The following is a 21725-nucleotide window of genomic DNA, read 5'->3' as shown; positions in this document are numbered from 1 at the left end:
AGACTGGGACTTGACTGAAGCAGCTTTTCTACAGAGAGAGAGAGAAATGTAACTACTGACATCACTAAAGGTGCATGCAAGAGACTTCTGACCAAAGAGGACAAAGGGACAGAAAGGCCCCGTTTTATTTCTAATTTTTACCCCTACCATTGCCTTCTTTTGGAACTTTTGGTAGTGGTTAAAAGCTTCCCCTATGAAATGGGACACCCCTTCAAGAATGTCACTTGTCATCACGTAAGTGGACACAACATGTTTTCACATTCAACATGCTGTCATTTTAAAAAAGCCGCTGTCAGCTGTTGTTATATCACTATCGTGGACTATGGGAATTATTATGTCTTCCACATCCAGGGATGTGTGGACCAGTAAGGGCAAAATGTGAAATGGGATTGAGCCACAGATAAAAGGAGAGTACAGAAGGAAGAAAAGGAAAGGAGGAGTAAGTAAGGTGTTTTTTTAAATGACCTCCTTTGCCTTACAGGTGCTTGTATTATTCATTGAGACGAGTGGGGGAAAACAAATTACTTGCATCAGTCTCCTTTCAAGTTTGTCTCACTGATTCTGCTGCCTCTACTCTCTCTCTCCCTCTCTAGTTAACCCTGGTCAGGTTCCATTTCAGTGCAAGTTACACAAGTGGCAAGGGCTAAAATACAAAACAAGAAGGCAAAGGTAACTTCTCAGTTATGCAGTACAGTGAGTATACAGTATGTAGTGCAATTCTAAACAATAACACTGATGTTCAAGGCAGTATAATCCAAGGAGTGTCTGTTTTGTTTTCTGTTGCTGGGAACCCATCTATGCTGCCCATCCAAAAAATGGCCTTAGGAGCTAGCGATGAGAATAAACCACATGCAGGGGGGACATCAACTTCACCTCAGAGATGAGGCCTCATGTTGCAGCAGTGGTATAACAAAGAATTGCTTTATTTGTACGCAAGCAGTGCAGAGCAACTGCTGCTGTGAGCAAGCAGCGTGACTGTGAAACCTGCTCTATTCAATTTTATTCAACTCTGTGTGTACTATATGGTCGATGGCCACTTTTATTGTCTCATAAGTCAATTAGCCTCCTTGGGGGTGTGAGTTAATGGCTTCTGTCAACTGATAAACGTCAGACAGCTGTGACTATAAACCAAACAGAGCAATATCTTTTCTTTAAAAATAATACCGAAGCAAATGTAAATGTGCAGAGGCATCACTCAGTCACTCACTGCACATACAAATCAGCTGTGGGCCACAGGAAAGTGTGTTTGCTCCAATTACAGAAGCTGTTGCTGGACAAAGAGCCGTTCATGAGAGCGAGAGCTGATTTACATACAGTAATAGGTTGGACTTGGGACCAAGAAATGCAGCCGTAGCAAGCTCCAGCATGATGTGAATGTACACATTCTCACACATACAGTACATATTTGCACTCCTGAACTAGGAAGCAGATAAGCCACCTGAAACACACCGAGCCAAGTTCATTAACTATTTCCAGCTGTTTTATTTATCCTCCACCTTCCGACCATCCTGCTTGTTTTTCTCCCCTTAATCTCTCCATCAATGTGAGGTGACATGACCTTTATAAAGCCAAACCCGCAGGCTGCCCAGTGGAGCTGTGAAAAGCAACTTCCCATCTCCAGTCAGTGTGTGCAGCCCCTATTTACTTAGACGTAGTTGTGTGTGTTGCAGGGATAACAATGTTTCATAACATACTTTGTAAATATGTGCTGTACTACATAATAATCTTTGTTTTTTTTTTTATGATAAATGTGATGTTTGTGTGTACTTGTACTTGTTACATCTTGTGGACCTTTTTGGCATAAACACTGACCTTGTCAGGACCAGTTGTCCCCACGGAGACCAAAGTACACACAAGCAATTGTGTGCAGTAGCGCGGCACGATATTAGGAAAACAAATGCTCGATGTGATGACATTGTTAAATAAATAAATACTTAAAGGAACACTTCACCGATTTGCATTTGTCACTGGTGGGCATGGAACATAAAAAAGAATGAAGCTATTTCTCGACTCAGGGGAAACTGAGGTTGGGAGGCACAATTCTTCAAAAATACTACCCCTATTCTAGTAATACAAAGCTACATGCAAATCATTGGAGTATTCCTTTAAGTCTACGGTGTTGATGTTGTTCTGCTTTGGGTTTGAGAGAAACCATTGTGCAGATAACATACGCTTTCTCCAGGCAGGCCTCTCTGGACATGTTCTGGACCAAGAGGTTAGATGCCAAGTTGAATAACTCTTCTGCCCATTCCTGCAGTGAAAACAAAACAAAACACACAGAGTCAGTGCTCAGCCCCACTGCAATGTGATGTAAATAATTACTGAGGGCTGAAATGTATCTGCTGCCATATCTTGGGAGCAAATAAAACATTGGTTCAAATGGTGATCATTTCCATTTGTGATTGTTTAGTATTATGAATCAACAAGGGGCTATGCCTTAGAACTTCTTTAGTCTTGCATATTAATTCACAAAATGATCACTTTGATAATGTTTGTGTCATTTCAAGATTTAATGATTCTGTTTTATCTATCCCATCATGCACAGATCACTGATTTTAGTCGAGAACATGGTGATGATAATGATCACAGTTAACAAGGCTTTTACAACGATGATATATTGCATTTACTAGATTTGTTGGCTGTGCTTATGCACAGGTTTTACCTTTGCTATCTCCTCCTGGAAGGCCATGAAGTTCAGGTAGGTGATGTTGACCATGTCGGTGCCGCTCACCACTGTCAGCATCCTGTTCTCCATCTTCCCCGCCAGCGTGCTGACATCCAGTAGCTCACGCAGCTTGGCTTCCTTAGCAATGGCAATACACAAACACACACATGTCATAACCTCATCAAATTGATTAAAATCAATCAGGTGTTAATCACATTACACTACAAGCCACCCCATAGTTGCCACAGTGGACGACACTGTGCTCAAATCTGCATCGGAAACCAAGTAGCCTAAAAAAAGACCTCCCAAACCAGATCAAGGAAAAAGACAAAGTAGACTGATGCTTTTCCCTCCAGGAAGTCAGAGACAGCACTGTGTAGTGTCAAAATATTTTGCCACACAACAAAAATCCCCCTCTCAGTGCACTGAACTGGAACAAATCATGTCAGTACTTTGGAGTTCACACCTCGTCTGAGGGCTGATTTGTGTGATTAATGAGAGGTCGGCTGTCTGCAGCAGACACTGTGAGCAGCAAGGTGACAGGCTACATTCCCTGAAGATCTAAAATGACTTCCATTAGAGCAGGGAACACGGTGGTTTGAGCAGTACGACGACAGCAAGGCACAGAAGTGAAGAAAGACAGTGTTGGTACAGGCATCACCTTATCAGCTTAATTGTGAAAGGTGGGAAATGTACATGTAGGGGAATCAGGTGATTTAACTTAACCATGTATACATAACATCACAGGAGGAAATGTTTTATCATTAATGTGAGAAGATTAGCTGAGCTGAAAACAGACCAGGAGGCTGCCCGACAAAAAAAAAGTTTTTATAATATGGTTCATGAGACGATATCTAGAGCCTAGAGCAATATGTGAATTTGCATTTGACTTAAATGCCCCGCAACCTTCTTTAAACCATCAGAATCTGCAGATTTAAAAAAAAGAAAAAGAAAAAAAAAGACTGTGCTGTGAGGAGTCTGTTGCCTGTTGTAAAAACACAGTGGGTGCTGGCAACAGTCCAATTCACACAGAGAAAAACTCTGAAAAAGAATTTGTATTCAGAGGAGGGAAGTGTCTAAGGAAAACTAAACCAAACTCATTTGAGCAAATATACATCCAAAGCAGCTCATCTTTGGTGCAAACCATATAAGAAAAAACTAACTACAAAGTCTCGGAGGTGCAAGAGAGGAATAACAATGATCTTTTTCTCTTCTTTGCGACCCAGTATGCAAGAAGCATACAAAATGGTTGCTCTGGCTTAATTAACACAACAAGAAAAGCCCTGTTAAGGATTTTGCAGTGAAAGCAAATGAGCTCCCTCTTTTTTAACCAATCAAACAAAGAGCATTGTGTCCTGTGTCACGCTGATAAATGTCCTCGACACGTCCCTCACGCCCCCCAAATGAAATTGTGCGGCTTAGTGGTGGCCATTATTATCATGCTGAACTTTTCTGAGCCAATAAATTCCCCCATGATTACCTATGGTAGAATCTTTCTCTTCTGCTTAAGTAAGGTACATTTTAGGCGGGAGCGTGGAGAAAATCTTCTTATTTTGTAAGAGAATTAAAAAATGGTCAGATTCTATTTAGATACACAGTGCATACGTATGGGAATCACTGTCCACTCATGTATTCTGAATGCCACTAACCACATCAATCAAAGCATATAAAGCCACTTTCAGTAGTGACGGACGCGTTGGCAGCCTGCCGAAGATAAAAGGCTTCTGAGGACAGACAACATGACAGAGAGGTACATATTTCATTTACTACTCCGCTTGAACGTCAGTCAAATTTGATACTGTCTCGATGCTACTCTTGCAATTAACTGAACATACAGCACAGGGCTGAACCAGGAGGGAGCTGCAGGCAGAGGAAGTAAGGAGCTGATCTCAAGGCTGGAGAAGCAGAGAGAGAGACAGAGACAGAGCGGAGTAAAAACCATGAAAAAGGCAGAACAAAGAATGAAGGACGAGGCCCTGCCATGTGAGTGAAATGTAATTTGTGCTGGTGCATTGTGGGAGCTGTTGGAGGCATGCCTGCGGTCCCAGTTACCACAAACATGGGAGATGTAGAGCCAAACAAGTGAAGGCTGGGGTTGTATTGGGAGAGAGGGTGTGTTTGAAGCAGTGAGGTAGTTTTATGTTACACATTCAGGGGTAAATTTGAACTTTTGATAAAATTATTGAGCAGTTTTAGTGATGTAATTTGATGTAATTTATCTTACTCTTTATTCTTTTTTAAAACTGTATGTCACCATCTACAGTTACCATGGTCACAGGTGTCTCCATGTTACCGTGCTCTGCAGTAGCACAGACCAAATCTACTCAATAAATCCAGTTTGCATTTACACACTGTGTTTATAGTACAGTCGCTGCTGCTAACCTCCAGTAAAACATCACTGCAGATCCTTGTTCACTGCGGAGCTGGATTCACTCACTTGTTTGTTTAGGTTTGGTTCCAGAGGAGATGTTATAGCGTTATAGCTAATAACTAAATGTATAAGTTAGGTTCATACTGAGATTATTCCTGAAAAGTACTTATCGCTCCTAAAAGCAACACCATAGCCAACTGACAAAAGTTACCAGCATGTATTCATGCTAGGACTTTTATTTGTGGTATCAGTATCATCTCCAGAGAGAGGCTGTTCAGTACATCATTTTTATAGCTGCCTCGTATTCTCAGTAGGTTTTAGATTAATTTAGTCCATAAATCTCTGTCTTCCAAAACATTGGATGTTGGATAACGTGACTAACAGACACAATATTTTGCTAGGTGTTTCTAATAAACAGTGGTGCAACAGGTCAAACTGCTAAATCATTCGTTGAATTCACATATTTTTTTATTTATTTACAAAAAAGTATGTTTTAATTAAGGAATTCAACACTGTTTGCAACATATATTCATCATGTGGAGTCCAGCCTCTATGCAACACCGAGTGTCGACGAGGGTGTGCTTGTGAGTGTGTGTTTATTCAGGCATGTTAGCAGCTGCAGTGTGTCAGTGCGGGAAGTTGCAATAGTCACTTAGCATTCAGGTGAAGCTGCGGCCTGGAGTATTACACCGACTTCCTCTTCCTGCCTAATAGTTTGTCACAAAGCTGTATCTGTCACCAACCATGCACTCAAACTGTGTCACACTCCGCCGAGCACAAGGAACAGGTTTCAGATTGGCAAAGGGAGGTCAGCCACACCTCGTGGTCTTACAACCTGCAGTGGGGCACCTGAAGTCTAAACTCACGCTCACTTAAACAAACTTACACACTGTATTGTAGAAAGCAGAAATCATGGCATGCACATAAATACACGCATCAGATTAATGTCAATATGAATGATCGATGATGACCCGACCACCTACACAGAGGCAACTTAACATTAGCCAACTGCATCACAGAACTCACACACAGGGGCACACTTGTGTACAAAACACACATTCCTTATTATGGACAGATAGGAGCGGAGATATTTCATGTATTTACTAAGTGCTCCACATACAGAAAAACATGCTGGGGCAGTTGTTGACAAAAGAGAGCTGCTTGAATAAGTGTCTCATTCAACGGGGTGCCGCTGGTGTACAAATTGCTGTTGCACTTTTGTCAGCAGCGTGAAAATGACTTGTTTTCCTCTTCTTAATCTAGTGACTCTCAGAAGACTTAAAGTTCACAGTATTGTGTAAGCGAAAAGACAACCATCTAATGGTTGCATGAGAACGGCTGCTCTTTGGTTGACCCTGTCAGACTGTGCTGGTTGCTGCACTTCACACTACATATTTTAAGACATCTGCACTTGCTAAAAGAAATGCTGTTTGAGGAAAAAATAAGAAGTTCAAGAAGTGATTGTAAGGTGTACAGCAGTAAAGATTATAGGTGGAAACATAACGAGAATACAGATCATTTGCTGTCCAACACAAGTAAAGCTAAACATAGGCAGGAGGGTTTGGAAGTTCTCAGTCCACCTTTTTTCAGCAGGATTAAGAGGAAAACATCTTATTGTGAAGGGCTATGGCACTGCAGAGCTGCACTGCAGGTTACACGCAGGGCACCAATTCTCCTGCTGCTGGTTAGCCTCGTTAACTAACAGAGCAGTGAGATGCTGCTGGTGGGGCAGTAAAAAGCCTCCGGCGTTGGGCAGAAAATAATGGGATATCAAGCTGGGGGCGATGTGCTCCTTCTGCCACACAAATACATTTTATGAATTACATGCACTTAGATTACTGTATGTGTGGGAATACAATACATAATGGTGGCTGGATGATATTCCACCTTTCTGTCAATTACATCTATATCAATGTATAGTAGGTATAAAGGTTTGTACATGGTTTTTTTTGTGCTTTCTTGTCTATCCACCAGTGTGAGTCTCATAGAGCGCAGAGCATTTCACCCCACAGCAAAGCCAATATAAGAAGAGTCCCCTCTGATGCAGTCATTTATTTAAGAGGGTCACGCTACATCTGCAGAGCATGTTTAAAACATTAGCCCCATCATGACTTACACAGACAGAAAGCACTGAGACACTGATCCCATTAGGAGAAGTAGTCCCATCGTTCTCGCTAAGCTAAAGCCGTTTCCTGCAAATGGTCTTCCTAATCATCTCCATGCGTGCGTGCACACACAAAAAACACATGCAGACACACGAGTGGAGTACAGACACAAGAGTGAAGACGCTGCATTCTTCAGGCGCACGAGCGAAAGTCTGCGCCAGCACACACATAGACACACTAAGGGTTGTTTAAAGATTCCAACGCAAGAGTGCTTCATCGTTTGTACAACAAATGAAAAATGAAAGCAGCATTTAAGACAAAGCAAGATCTCAGTATTGTTTGTTGTTCAATAAGCAGAGTAACAAATAAAGAAAACCAAGAAATGCTTGGGGGCAATTACAGAATCTCTAGCACTACAACTCAATGAAATGTGAAAGATGAATGCAAACTCACATGCACATAAACACACAGAGGAAATAAAAGTGAAAACTACTGTACATGGGAGTATTTCTGCTACAGGGGGACACCGTGTCGTTCATCTTTAAAGCTTTGTCGCTGATCAAACAGCTCGTTTGATTCCACCCCAATAGCAGCAGCCCTCAGTTTAAGGATGGGAGCGCTGTCTGCTCCCATTACACCTATGCAGTTTCATATTTTAAATTTCCTCCGCTTGAAAGCTGCCGTGCTTATTTTTCTAGCTTGTGGTGAACCTCAGCCACTGTACAGGACACTGTATGCAGGCTGCATCTAAGCTACAGATAAACCTCTCACAAACAACCTCATTGTAAACAAGATCAAAGAACACAAAGGGGAGCAGCAGAGGATGAGATGGAAGGTGCAAGGAAATCAGAGAGGGATCAGGGGAGAGTGCTTGATTGTGGGGCATCCATCTCCCTCTCGCTAACTCTATCTGCATCCTGCGCGGATAACCTCATCTATAAGGCTCACTGTCTCTGCTGCTTTTTATTATTCTAGCACATGGTCATAATTCATTTGAGCCTTCAAGTGTCAGTAGATGTAGACCACCACAGTTTCATGAAGCGGAGAATTGCCCACAAGACCAGGAGTAAAAGGTCAGCGGCTCATCCGTCAGCTGTCAAGTGATGCCTCGCTGACCACAGTGTGGAAACCATAGACCTTTTCAAACATTCTGGTTAAGAGTTTGTTACCGTTTGAAAGTGAAAACCAGGGCTGAAGGATTTGTGGCAAATATTTATTTGTGACTCATAATGCAGCTTCTATTTAAATGTCGAGCTTCAGTTATATTCTTACTCTAGATTTTCTTAAAGGTGATGGAGCATTACAGGAGAGTATCAAAAACATTAGCTATTGTACAGTATATTCAAATATAAGGCTGGGAAATTAAAGGTAGAAACTCCTTGCAAAGCTCACAGAACAATGAAAAATAAACAATAAATTGCCCCCTTTTTAATTTGCTAATTGTGTGATCAATCGGTCAACGCTAGGGTCAACAGATGCTTCTTGAAATGATACTTTCCTTTAAGCCATCTGGCTCTCTCACGAGTAGCTCTCAATACATTCCTGTAATGACAAGTGACCCTCAGTGAAGCATCTGTTAGCCCAGTGAAATGGGTTCAAGAAGTGTAAAAGCTATAGAAAACACAATGATCTATAGTCTGTTATTTGGATAAGGTGTGGACCATGTTAAGCTAAATACATGTTTGAACTGAACAGTAAGTAAAAATATAATCTGGAGGAAGGATTGCAAAGCTGTAGCTCATCAGTAGCTCTCCACTGGAATACATTTGGCAGTTGATGATGTGCCGCTGACGCTCATGCATCAAGGCACAGGTTGAGAAAAAGCGTGCAGGGAGGTTGGAGGCTCACATGGATTTAACAATCCCTCATTCCAGCTCCTCAACGGGGGCATTTCATTAACCCCTGAAGCAGTGGGACATGAAACGAGTGACGGAGGGATGGACGGAGGTGGAGATGGAGAGTGCCTATAACACAAATGCCAAAATGCCAGCTCTTCAGTAATAACTTGTGCTGACATACTCCCATTACCATGTCTTGGGGAAGTGGCCTATAACATTCTCACTCCTTCCTAATGATCTCATGACTAAGAGTAGAAATGAATACCACAGGCTTTAAGGGGAAAGTGAAAAATACATTTATTAAAAGGACATTTTATTTCCATTTTATCATGAATAATCTAATCATGAAATGAACCATATTATTACAGTAATTCCTCTTCATGCTCTGGCTGTTTTCTACTGCCTAGCTATAGACATCTATCAAAATTGAGTTTATGCCTGCAGAGCATAGACTCACAGAAGCCTTCATAATTTCACAGAGCACCTACTTCTCCTGCCTGTAGCTGTAGCTAAGTATGAGCTACAGCTTTTCGTATGTATACAAATAATGTTTTGTCATGTTTATATATATTTGAATGTAATAGTTTAAATGAAAACCATAAAAACCGTGAAAACACTCAAAAACATGTGCTCGTGCATGATTTTAAGTAAGTTTGACAGGTAGACAAAAGTCATCTACCCACTATCCCAGTGTTTAAGTAAAATTAAAATGCCATCTGACAGCTGTTGACAACTGTGTTTGCAGCCTGCGACAGAGAATGGCAAAAGAAAAACATAATTGAATCTTACATGCTGCATATAAAAAGTCTTGACATCTCATTCTGGCCGCTGTGTCACATTCTTTATTGGAAACATGAGGAAGGCTTGACAGAGTTTGACTGCAAATCACAGTCTCCCTTGATAACCACATCATCAGATTTAACTGTCACCCCACAGACACTGTCACGAAGAATCGTCCGCAGAGGAGTTCTCACTATTTCTGACATTTCCTGTGCCACTTGTTTCCCCCAATAACTCATCTCCTTGGCTACAGTAACTGCCCTTGTGTTTGTGTGTGTGCGTGCGTGCGTGCATGCGTGCGTGCGTGTGCGAACCACATCCAAGGACAACATCTGAAATAGCTTTTTTTGCAATACTAATCTACGTCACTACATTTTTTTTGGATAATAATCCATGCAGACGAGTGCTCTTTTTTACGCGGGCAAGGTGACCGTTTTTTTTTTTTGTTGTTTTTTTGACAAATAAGTTTGGAATCTCTATCGACTGCACATCTTGACCGTGGGCATTTTGAGAGAGAGAATAATGCTTCAGAGATGTGGAGGAAATTGGACAATCTTGCTGAGAAATCTGCTTTGCTCAAGCACCATGGTAACATGAGAGGCATATGCGGAGTGGAGACTACTTCAGCTGTTATAATATGACACTCTGACTTCTTGGCGCTAGTAAAAAGCCAATACAGTGCTTTAATTAATGTACTGTATGTAGATGTTTTCTTGTGAAATAGAAACTAGTACTCTTATAACTGTCAACAAATGATGGGTGCTAACGAAACAATCTGCCAACACTGAATGAAATAGTTTCCTTAAAGCTCCAGTGTGTAACTCCTCAAAAAATACTTTAGGTATTTTCAGATAGATTTTAAGTGTTATCATCTTAAGGTCAAGAACAAGTCGTTGGAAGTAAATATAGACATGAATTGAGCTTCTGCAATGAGTGACAGAGACACTGCTGTGAGGAAGACATAACCATCACAACTAAGTGTCTAACCTTAAAATTTACCCTAAAACCAGGCCTTAAACCTGAAAAAGCCCTTTAAAGTTGTGCGGCCGAGACAAAATGTCCCCAAAAGGTCAAAATGTCCCCACAAAAATAGGCTTTTTGAACCTCACAAAGATAAAAGTACACACACACACACACACACACACACACACACACACACACTGAGTCAGGACTATGAGGATTAGGAGGAAACTTTTTGTGGGTGCTTCTTGGAGGTGCCAAACCAAGGAGATGAGCAGTGACATCAGAGTTTCCCCACTCAACTGAGCCTGCAGAACTTTCTTACTCATCATCATTGTGTGTGCAGTGCAGAAATGTTGCCAGGTAACATGAAAACACAACACAAAGAGAGTTGTGTGAAGCTGATAGATTTAATCAGCATTGTGTGAGCTCCTTTGACAATGGTTTAGACGTAATGGACACTGGTTTACATCTTAAAAGTTACACACTACACTACACGGACAAAAATAAAAATAAAGTATGTGGGCCCTCTACATCAAATTAGAAACTTTCTTCAAGGTTGATATTGGTTATGTACAGAATAACTTCATTATAGAAAGAAGGTTATTTGATGGCTAATTGAATCTTATTGCGCATGTTCTCAATCAAATCATCATTAACCCCAACACCTCGACATGCCATCTGAGAATACAAGATTATTTTGCCATTAATGGCCCAAAACATATTTTCACAGCAGATGCTGGGGTAACAGAGGTGATGGAAGACCTGGAAAGAAGCAGATTGCCAGAATTGATTAGAAGGTAACATAAAAGCTTGGAGGACAGGACACAAAATTAATTATACAGAGGAGACTAACCAAAACTTGGTCAGAGTCCCTCTGCATCTTCATTCCTGGTACTGTAACCTGCACAATCTCTTACAGGAACACATGTTCCAAAACAAACTGTAAATTCTGCATGTGTTCATACACTCGAGTGTGTTGAGAAAGCATCTAAGAGAAGGCCAGTGTCTGAGGGAGAGAGTTAGAAGGACTGCGATACAATAAACAGAGAGACAGAAACAAGAGGACAATTCATGCGGAGTGTGAATCACTGTGAAGGAAAGACGGAGAGACAGACAAGTCAAGGGGCAGGTTTGATGAGGTGGAAGGAGACTACCTGGCATGGACTCTGCTGGATGAGTTCACATTAGACGGAGAGGAAGGCAGAAGCACAGACAGGTGGGAGCTGACCTCAGTCACACTTTAGCAGGAGAAAAAATAATCAACTGCTGTGAGCCACAAGCTCAGCACTTCTCATTAGAACAAGAACCTAACTAAACAAGTCAAATAGCTGAGCCGGCAAACAAATCAAACACACAGCTCACTTGGTTGAAGATAAAGAATTGCCCCTCTGTAGTGTAATAAAATGATACACAATGAAAAATAGGGCCACACGGTGGTGTAGTGGTTAGCACTCTCGCCTTGCAGCGAGAAGACCCGGGTTCGAGCCCCGGTTGGAACAAGGGCCTTTCTGCATGGAGTTTGCATGTTCTCCCCATGTGTGCGTGGGTTCTCTCCGGGTTCTCCGGCTTCCTCCCACAGTCCAAAAACATGCAATGTGGGGATAGGTAAATTGGACACTCCAAATTGACCATAGGAGTGAGTGTGAGAGTGAATGGTTGTTTGTCTCTATCTGTGTGTGGCCCTGCGATGGACTGGCGAACTGTCCAGGGTGTACCCCGCCTATCGCCCGATGTAGTTGAGATTGGCACAGCACCCCCCGCGACCCTCTGGCAGAGGATAAAGCGGTAGATGATGACTGACTGACTATGAAAAATAAAGATGAGGCAATTGTTGCCAGATGTTCCCAGATTTAAAATGCTCCTGAAAGCAGTTTAGTTCAAATGTTAATGAGATCTTTAAGATAAAACCTTAGGTAACCAATGTAAGACTCAAAACCTTGCGTGCATTTTTTTCCCTCTTGTGCTACATAAAAGCACTTTTCCATCTCAGTGTGCCCCAGGTATTATGGTCATTACTCCCACACACTCTCTGAGTCTCATTTGCATAAATTTGTGAGGTGGATGAACCTCATTCTGTTCAAGCCGTCCATCAACAGGCAATTTTTTCAGGGTTGGCACTAAAAACAGCTCCTGGGCACCAGGAAATGGCAGGTACATAACTACAGTCATTATCACACAGTAGCTCTAATTTAGCGCAAACAGACTTCTGGAAATGCAGAGAAAAAAATGATTATAACTCTAACAGTGATCATTGCATCCATACATGAGAGCAACACATCCATGTGTGCTGGAAATCTAAGAAAGAAGAGTTTTAAACACACGTAGGGACTAATAAAGTTAGGTGGTGCAAAAGTAGAGCTGGAATAGAAACAGTCGAGAATGGTGGGAACTGTATCGACATTTTTGACACATGTTTGACTTAACGCTGAATTTATACCTGCTGAATTCTCTAAGTGACACACAACTCTTCACTCTCCATGTAATAAAAAGCTGAGACTGGATCAATGAAGAATTCAGTATTCAGTATTCTATAACAAAAAAACAGACTGCAAGTAGGCCAATACTCGATATTACTTCTTGGAGAGAAAAGCGACTAAAACAATTACAAACTTTGCAAGAACTGTGGCTTATATTGCAAATAATTTATACCAAATACAGAGGTACGTCAGACAAAAACACAAACTTGGGGTCAACAAAATTTTCATGAAGTGCACTCTTCCTCAACGACGTTTCTTAGATTGATCAAGACCAGTTTTACCATCTACTCTTCTATCAAACCATCAAATCAATGCAGGCTGCAGGACTGACACAGTACACACAGTGCATCATGCTGTTTGTAAAAAAGGGCCACTTCCAACCTTCAGTCCACCCTCTGGCACCCTGCTTGGGCCTTCAAAGAGCCAGGAGCCCCGCGGAGAAAGGTCCCCGCAGGGGAATATCCACAACTGGGACCAGGAGTAAATAATTTATAAGATTCCCTGTTGGCACACTGCGTTCAGGCCGTAGACGCTCTGCCACTGTTGCTGCTACAAAGAGAACACATATGTCTTCCCCCTCTGGCTGTTTCCATTCTTGTCATCTTTTCCTTACAAGCCCGCTTTGTCTTCCTTCTTGACAAAACACTCACATTTGCTGGCTTCCTCAATGTGTAGAGGACATTTAGCAGATTGCGGCAAGAATGACATATTTAGTAATTCTGACGAGAAACAATGGGATTTATTGGAGGACATTCCTCGAGGACTAAGGAGAGCTGCGGTGCATCAGAAGTAGTTGACATGCTGCATTAAGTAATGGTGAAGCCAAGGAAAAGTGTCTGTGCTTACTCTTTCTGCTAATGTAGATGTGCTTAGAGACCTGGCTTCATTCATCCAAGAGACATGGCTTTGTTCCAGTAAAATGAATGATATCGCAATTCATGGTCTACTATTCTAAAATAAGGCCTGCAGATAACATGGCTTTGAAATATACCTTAACTGCATTAATATTTCTTTTGATTTCTATTATAAGCCCACAAGCTATTGGACAGTTTCATGTACAAGTATTAAAATACCACAATGTCACCCAGAGTTTTGTAAACTACCTTTTTGAAGGCTTGGGTTTGCTATGTTTTACATTTTTTGTTTCTAAAACCAGAGGTAACCATAATTTTGAATGAGCGGGGGTGGCTCTGCCCACACTATGCGCCTATTAGGCAGTACTAGCTGTCAATCACACAGTGTCCATGCACTGTTTTATTTAACTGTAAATAGGACCATAATTAACAAAATGAACATTATAATTCAACTCACAAATACAGTCATTTTCAAACAGAATTACATATATATATAATTATTTTTGCAAAACGTGACCTCCCACATGGCCATTCCATAATGGCTTAACTCTCATGACTCAGTAGCTACATCCATTAAAGGGGACATATTACGCAAAATCAACTTTTTAACCATTTTAATACTTATATTTGGGACTCTGGAGGCCCTACCAGTCACCAAAGTGTGGAAAAAGAATACTCCGTCATGTTTTCGTGGTTCCCCTTAGTGTAAGTATAGGCGATAAAACACTCGATGTTGAATTCCCTGCGCTTATGACGTCAGCATGCGCATTTCACCGCGAATGTTACCGCCCCGCCAGTAAGTTTACTTCGAGAGCTCCACCTTAGCTCCACCTTGTCCCTGCGAGAGTGCAGGCGAGGGAGGAAGAGCGGTATTATGTCAACGCGGAGGGACAAGTGTGCTGTTCGTGGCTGCACAGTGGAGCACAGTGTTTTACACAAACTTCCACAGAGGATTTTATATATGAAGCTAATGTGCCGGATAAAGTCAGCAAACGTGTATTCAGTGTGTTCGCACTAGACTGCGGCCAGCGGTCGCCGTATTTAGTCAGGGGACATATTTCACCGACGTACAAACACACACACGTTGTTAAGAAAATGTCTCATAGAGCTCATAACTGACCATTCTGACACGTCCTAATTAAAAATATTTGTTCAGTACGTCCTCCATGACCGGAGCACAGACTCAGTCTGATACAATCACATATACAGCGGCGAGCGGCAGTTTATGCCGCTCGCCGCTGGCGATCAGCGGTGCTGCACTCTCTGTGCAGAGGTGCTGCACTCTCTGTGCAGAGGTGCTGCACTCTCTGTGAAAATCAGCTGATCGCCACCGCTGATCGCCAGCGGCGAGCCGCCAAAACGGCCGCTGTATGCGACTGATCGCCAGCTCCGGTGACGGTAAGCACTGGCGGCGATCAGCGGTGCCGCGGTGGCGAGGTCTCCGGAGCATAGTCACCGGTCTGATACAGTAACATACAGCGCCAGCTTATGCAGCTCACCGCGCGCCGCTGGCGATCAGTGGTGCTGTTCCTAAGTGTTTTTAACTGATTAACAGTTCGGCACTGTTCGGCTCGATCCTGATGTAGAACGTCTCTTCCTGTGACGGCACTCTCGCTGTTTTCTGCGCACGCTGCCATGTTGATATTGTCAGAGAACTAGTGGAGGGAGGGGGAGACGAATAGAGCTGTAAAGCGCTGGAACGAGGACAAATCAGAAACCCCCTGGAAGAAGTGGGTGTGTGTTTGCCTATGTCTCATTTGCATGTAAAGGGACCATGCACGAAAACCGAGCGTTCTGAAAGGGGCGGGCTTAGCAGGGTTATTGAACTGCTATGATGCTTCATCCTTATGGTATTTTGACCAAGGCATGTCACTGACATGTTCATTAGGACACCAGGGAACTATTTTAATGGGGGAAATAGGGTATAATATGTCCCCTTTAATATAAACAGTCTGTTAACCATGAGACAGCAGGGTTTTGGGGGCTTTCTTCAGAGAACCTTTTCCAATTGAAGAGATATCGTTGTGCTTTAAACAGCTGGGTCATTCGGGTCTCTTTACAAAACCATCTGAGGATACAGTTCCGTATCACCCAGTTAAGACTACTGTTTCACATATAGAGAGTAAAACTCAAGTGTGTAGCACAATCACAAGCATAAACAGGCCTAATTGAGTCTCCAAATCCCTCAGCAAACATTTAAAGATCCTTGTTAAACATCGTGCAGTGATAATTGAGATTTATCCTGGTCTGTAGTCATCATTTAGCCTTTTGCCATCATTAGCTTCACTGTGACATAGAGAGCCTGCTGTGCAGACACCCCCAGACCATCTGCCAGGCCAGAACATGCCAGCCACCAACCAAAGAACCAACCAACCCGTCACTATACCACCTTTGCATAATGCCCCGTTTGGTATGGCATCTGTGTACTCCAGTGAACTGCCAACAAGGGATTACTAAATGTTTGAACGAGTCTTTGGATAACAATACTCAAATAGCCATTTAATTATATGACGTTTGAGGTAGCACTGAGCTGACAGTGATCTGGGGACGAGCCCATTTCAAGATGCCACGGTGTTAATGCCATACAAGATAGAAATGAACACTCAATGTGGAACTAGCCTCCATATCTGATTGGCTTTAATTCTTTGACCCGTCTCTGGTAAAAGATGATTATCGCTCCATGATTTTTCTGCACCAGGCAACAGACACCTCTGCTATCCCTGATCCTAATTAGACAGTCTCACTTTCAGATTGCAGACCAGTAGATGCGTCTTAAAAGTGGCTATCATCTGTTGAGAGAGATTTGGATTCGTAAACTCATCCATGGAAAAAATGTAGATTATGTAAACTCTCAGTGAGCATTTCACTGGGATATTACCCTCACCAAAAGGCACATATTAATGGTTTACCATCATAGAAGATGGCTGTACAACAGACAGGCCAAACATCATTTTGCCAGTTCTCTAACAATGCCGGTCTACCATGCCAAGCCAAACCATTTTAACCAAATCAAACCACCGTGATCTTCGTCTACACTGGTTTACAACCTGAGGTAGGTTTTACAAAGACTGCCAATTATGTAACTGAGAAAAACACAACATGAAGATCCAATGACAGTATTTACTGGCAGAGATCAATGATTTGGAGAAATGTTTCCAATTGTATTACATTACATAGTAAAATAAAATAATCCCAGAAAGCATTTCCTTAAGTTACAGTATCTGAATCAAGCATGGGTTTTCTGATGCTAAAGACCTGGTGTGCCTTACAAGCAAATGTAGTGTAAGGCACTACAAAGCATTTTTGGTAAGTATTACACTTGTGAAATAGAACCTGCAGTCTGTCAGCTACTAAATAATGTGGTGTCCAGACTGAAAGTAAAATGGCAGCAACAAATACAATTACCTGTGGAAAAGAATGTCTAGAAAGTCAAATCATTCAGCACAAAAAAATAATCATTGTTCAAAGCCTAGTTTATCCCAACTTGATTGGATGAAGAAAAACAAGTGAGAGAAAAGGAAAACATTTGCATGCCACATGCACTTATTCTGGTCTTTTGGACAATAAATAGTTTGAGGGAGCTCTGTGGTTTCTAGAGCAGCAGCTTTGAGATTCAGACGTTTTCTTTTCTAACCCTCCTGAGATTTACTATTGAAAACCAATTAAGTCTTTGGTGTTCTTGTGTGCTTGGAAGGGATTGTTGCAGGGAGTGAGAAAGGTCACCTGTCTCTTTATGTCTTCAAGTTGGAAAGGTCATTAAAATAAACACATCCACGATACCCACATTTATAGTCACAGAAATGATCCAAACCAATGTTCAGTACATTCACACCTATGTAATCAATGGTGTTTAGAGCTGACGTGTGTGACAATGTGTTGCCAATTAAGAGAATTACCAAGAGCTGCTTTCTCACCTCATCCAACCTCCACAATGTGCACATCATGTACTTTATTTCTTGTAAGGATTACAGAAAGGTGGAAAAACCCTGGTGGAGATATCGATCGTCCCCATTAAATCTGAACAGATTAAAGACAAAGAAGATGTTTACTCTTGTCTGCAGGCACGTTAGATGTTTGTTTAACTATACAATTGCAGAGTCTGTTTCCAAAATGAGATATCTGGAGTTGGAAATAATCGATGATCATTAGCATCATTGCTTCATTAGTGCTTCTCCATTAGCATATGGCAGAGTGAGGCAAATTATAGTTTGTAATTAACGTTATGAATGATTGAAGACCTTTGCTTACAAATTTGTCAACTCCCATTTCTCAAAAAAAAAAACTGTAAGAAATGGTTGATGGAGCTGTGCACGTTGAGCTTCAAATCTCCCATCCATCAGATGGTTTGCTGCAGATGTTTGAAACATTTGAACTTCTTTAAATGAAGAGAAGAGAAGAGAAGAGAAGAGAAGAGAAGAGAAGAGGAGTAATTTGTGGTCAGTTTGAACCTTCCTGTCAAATGGCAGAAAGTTGTGGCCTGTCAGAACACCTTTTCCTGTCCTCATTATCTTTTTGTTCATCATATGTGCCTTATGTTTCCGTGGTAACAGACCCATCAGACTGGTCATAACCTTATTTTACTTAGCTGTAAGTTGGGCGGTATATATTGGTATATGTGTGTGTGTGTGCGGGTATGTTGAGACAGTGTAAAGGCCACAGCATGTCTTATCAGTATTTCTTCTCTTTCGCAGTAATTTTTCTTTTCACTGGGTAATTTTAATAAGATACATGGATGATTTACTGAGATAATTATGTGTGGAGATTGACTGAGATGCTCGTATTTATAATAAACCTGACATACCATATGAACAAGCTTCCCTGTGAATGATATAAATATAAAGTGCAAGTTAGAGGTGGTCTATGCAAGGTGGTCAAACCTAAGCACGATAGATAATATTGGGATCTCTACTTGACGACTGGAATAGAGCAACTGGTTCTTTAGAAATTGCCCTGGAAGAAGAGCTAAATTGAGATGTTATTGTTGCAATTTATGGCTGCTAAACTTCACAGCATCCATATTAAAAACAAGTTACACATATTAAAATTGAGTGAGTGAGAAACAAATAACAAAATATGTTACATTAGCCGCCAGTAATCTACCAGTTTAGTAAGTTTGAAACATTCATATTAATTAATTATTCATTCATATTAAAATGACGTAAGGGATGTGTGTGTGTACAGCTATCTAATTTCGGTGTGGACTGACCTTTCTTGACACTAAGATGGGTGTCATGTGTTAACACCATCTTTTTCCTTACAAGCTAAACACAGAATGACTTTCTTCAAGCCACGGCGTTCTTCCCTGAGTCTGAAAGCTCTCTTCTTGACTGGTTCTTATTTATTCAGCTCCGGTTCCAGTGGGACGACCTTTGCTGGGTTAACAAAATGTCACGTTTGATTTCACTGCGGGCATCAAGTGACTTGAAGAAGAGTTCCAAGTTCCACTAGAACAGACTGAAACCAGAAACCAGTCTTCTTAAGAACAGACATACGTTCATTAATTTGCTTACAAACTGACCATTTTGAGTATTTTTCTACATATCAAACATCTATCAATGCATAGTTTATATGCACAGGATATAGATTCTATATCTTCTGTGTAGTTTATTTACACTTAATACTCCTGACTTCTTTGTTTTCCTCCTGTGTTGTTACTGAGGTTTGTAATATAATGGGACTCTCTCAAACCAACAGTTTTCTCTTTGAATTTATTTGACACACTGCACAGTCCACCGAGTCGTCTTTGCTTGACTCAATAAGAGAAGCAACTGAGAAAACAAATAAGATTTTGTTATTAATTGACATTATTGGATGTAACAACTTCATGTGAAAAACTGTTATTGTTTCGGCAGATCCATAAAGAGGATACGCACATTCATATCCCTTATTCCCTCTTCTGTTCCTGTCTCTCTCAGGCCAGATTTAACACAAATGAGGCCTCTCTTTTCCTGAGTATGTAGTTCCTGGGTTTGGGACATTAGATCTGCTGTTCTACTGAAGGTGGGGACTTTATCCGAACAGGTGCACCATTATTCTCTTTTTTGCTTTTTCACCTAGATAGTCATCTCTAGACCCATTTTGGTAACTATCCCTCTGTGCAAACACAGCCTGCTCTGTTCGTTGCTACACAGTCTCTGTTTCATCTGTTCGTTCATTCATTCATTCAGTCATCCGTTTCCTCATCCATCACGGCCCTGCCAGCAGCTCAGTCTTCCACTAACCTGCGACATGAATAACTACTGTAGGTAGTGCAAAGAGAGAGTAAGCATCACCTTCGATTTCTCCATGAGCAGTAATGAGATGGCTTGCTTTGCACCAAGGGAATTCGCCTGTGTGCAGAGATGGCCTAAGTAATTGACTGAAGAATCAAACCCAAACCCATCAGGTCCCATCAAGCTAACCTTTTATTTTCCTCCTACTTCTTTTCATCTCTGCCTGTACTGCCGATGCTCGCCTAGAGGTTACATCGATGTGTGACACTGATCAATTGCTTGTCTTTGATGACAAATGGTGCTGCAGCTACCTTTATGGAAATCAATGAGTCCATACATGCGCTTACTTTATCACCTCTTACCGCAAGCTGCCATTTGCCTTGCAGCTAAATCCCACTGATGAAAACGACGGTCAGGAGCAACAGTATCCAATCTGTGCGTCACATATTGGCACCAACAGAATTGACAGTTTGATTGAGCGCACCAGACAAGAGTCTGAATGGTAGGAAGTGATACATACCTGGTGTGTTTATTTCTGTGGCCACCTTAACATGAAGAGCCATGAATATGATTCTCTTTGAGTGTGGTGTGCATGTGTGAGTGAATCATGTCTAAAATGGGAGTGCGTGGGAGTTCTCTCTCTGCAGATCTCTCAACTAGAAAAAAGTTGAACGCCTCCGTGCACTAAAATGTCTCTAAGCAGAGTCCACTGGGGAAAAAGAGAAGGAGCCACACTTACATTAATTAACCTCACTGTGACTGTGCATACACAAACATTCAGCGTGTTGCACTGGAGAGGTTTGAACATTTTTGCTCAAATGTGAACATTTAAAACTTCTACAATAACAAACTATAAATCTTTGGGTTTTAAGATGGACTCTGACTTGGATCAAAGAACAGAAGCAATGAGTAGAATCACCATTGATTGACTGATGGTCTCAAGTAAGTGATTTCCTGAAGAGAAAACAATCATTTGTTTGTTCTGAAGAGCTGATTCTTCTTGTATGTATTTAATCATTTCATCTGTATCGATCCACAAACCATTTAGCAGGTGTCAGCTCTGCTCTGATACCAAAGCAGAAGGTCCTTCAGTCTCTCTTACTGTCAGACAGATACACACACACACACACACACACACCACTTTCATTGACTGCCTGCTTAAAGCCTTTCTTTCACATTCAGCTGTTCATGTCTCAAACCAGCTTTGTTCATTTACACATTTGTCTTAAGGGTTTGATCATTAATGCACCACAAAAACAATAATGGGCTAAAGTATTCTATTGAGGCCCACAGCCAGGTGACACTACTCTACAGGTTATTAGTGTGAGCAAGATGTACTGCGAGATGCATCTGACTAAATTTCATAGGTTAGCACGTAAGAGGGGATCAACTGTTATTTCTCTCTGACTGAAGGGGGACTGTGTGTGTGCAGCAGGTGAGACTGCGGTTTGAATTTCAAT

The 21725-nt window shown here is 41.5% G+C and overlaps 1 protein-coding gene across 4 annotated transcripts in view; it reads right to left on the bottom strand.

Moving 5' to 3' along the window:
• LOC131444203 (1-phosphatidylinositol 4,5-bisphosphate phosphodiesterase beta-1) overlaps positions 1-21725 on the bottom strand; it is a 158533-nt gene that overhangs the window by 42208 nt on the left and 94600 nt on the right. For all 4 annotated transcript variants that reach the window (XM_058614407.1, XM_058614406.1, XM_058614408.1 and 1 more), the window contains 2 exons: positions 2663-2803; positions 2172-2251 (listed from right to left, as the gene is read on the bottom strand). In XM_058614407.1, coding sequence (XP_058470390.1) covers positions 2172-2251; positions 2663-2803 — 221 coding nt within the window. The remainder of the gene's footprint in view (positions 1-2171; positions 2252-2662; positions 2804-21725) is intronic.

Source organism: Solea solea, chromosome 17 (genome assembly GCF_958295425.1).
Source record: "Solea solea chromosome 17, fSolSol10.1, whole genome shotgun sequence".
NCBI classification, from domain to species: Eukaryota; Metazoa; Chordata; class Actinopteri; order Pleuronectiformes; family Soleidae; genus Solea; species Solea solea.
This window is presented reverse-complemented; position numbering and strand designations above follow the sequence as displayed.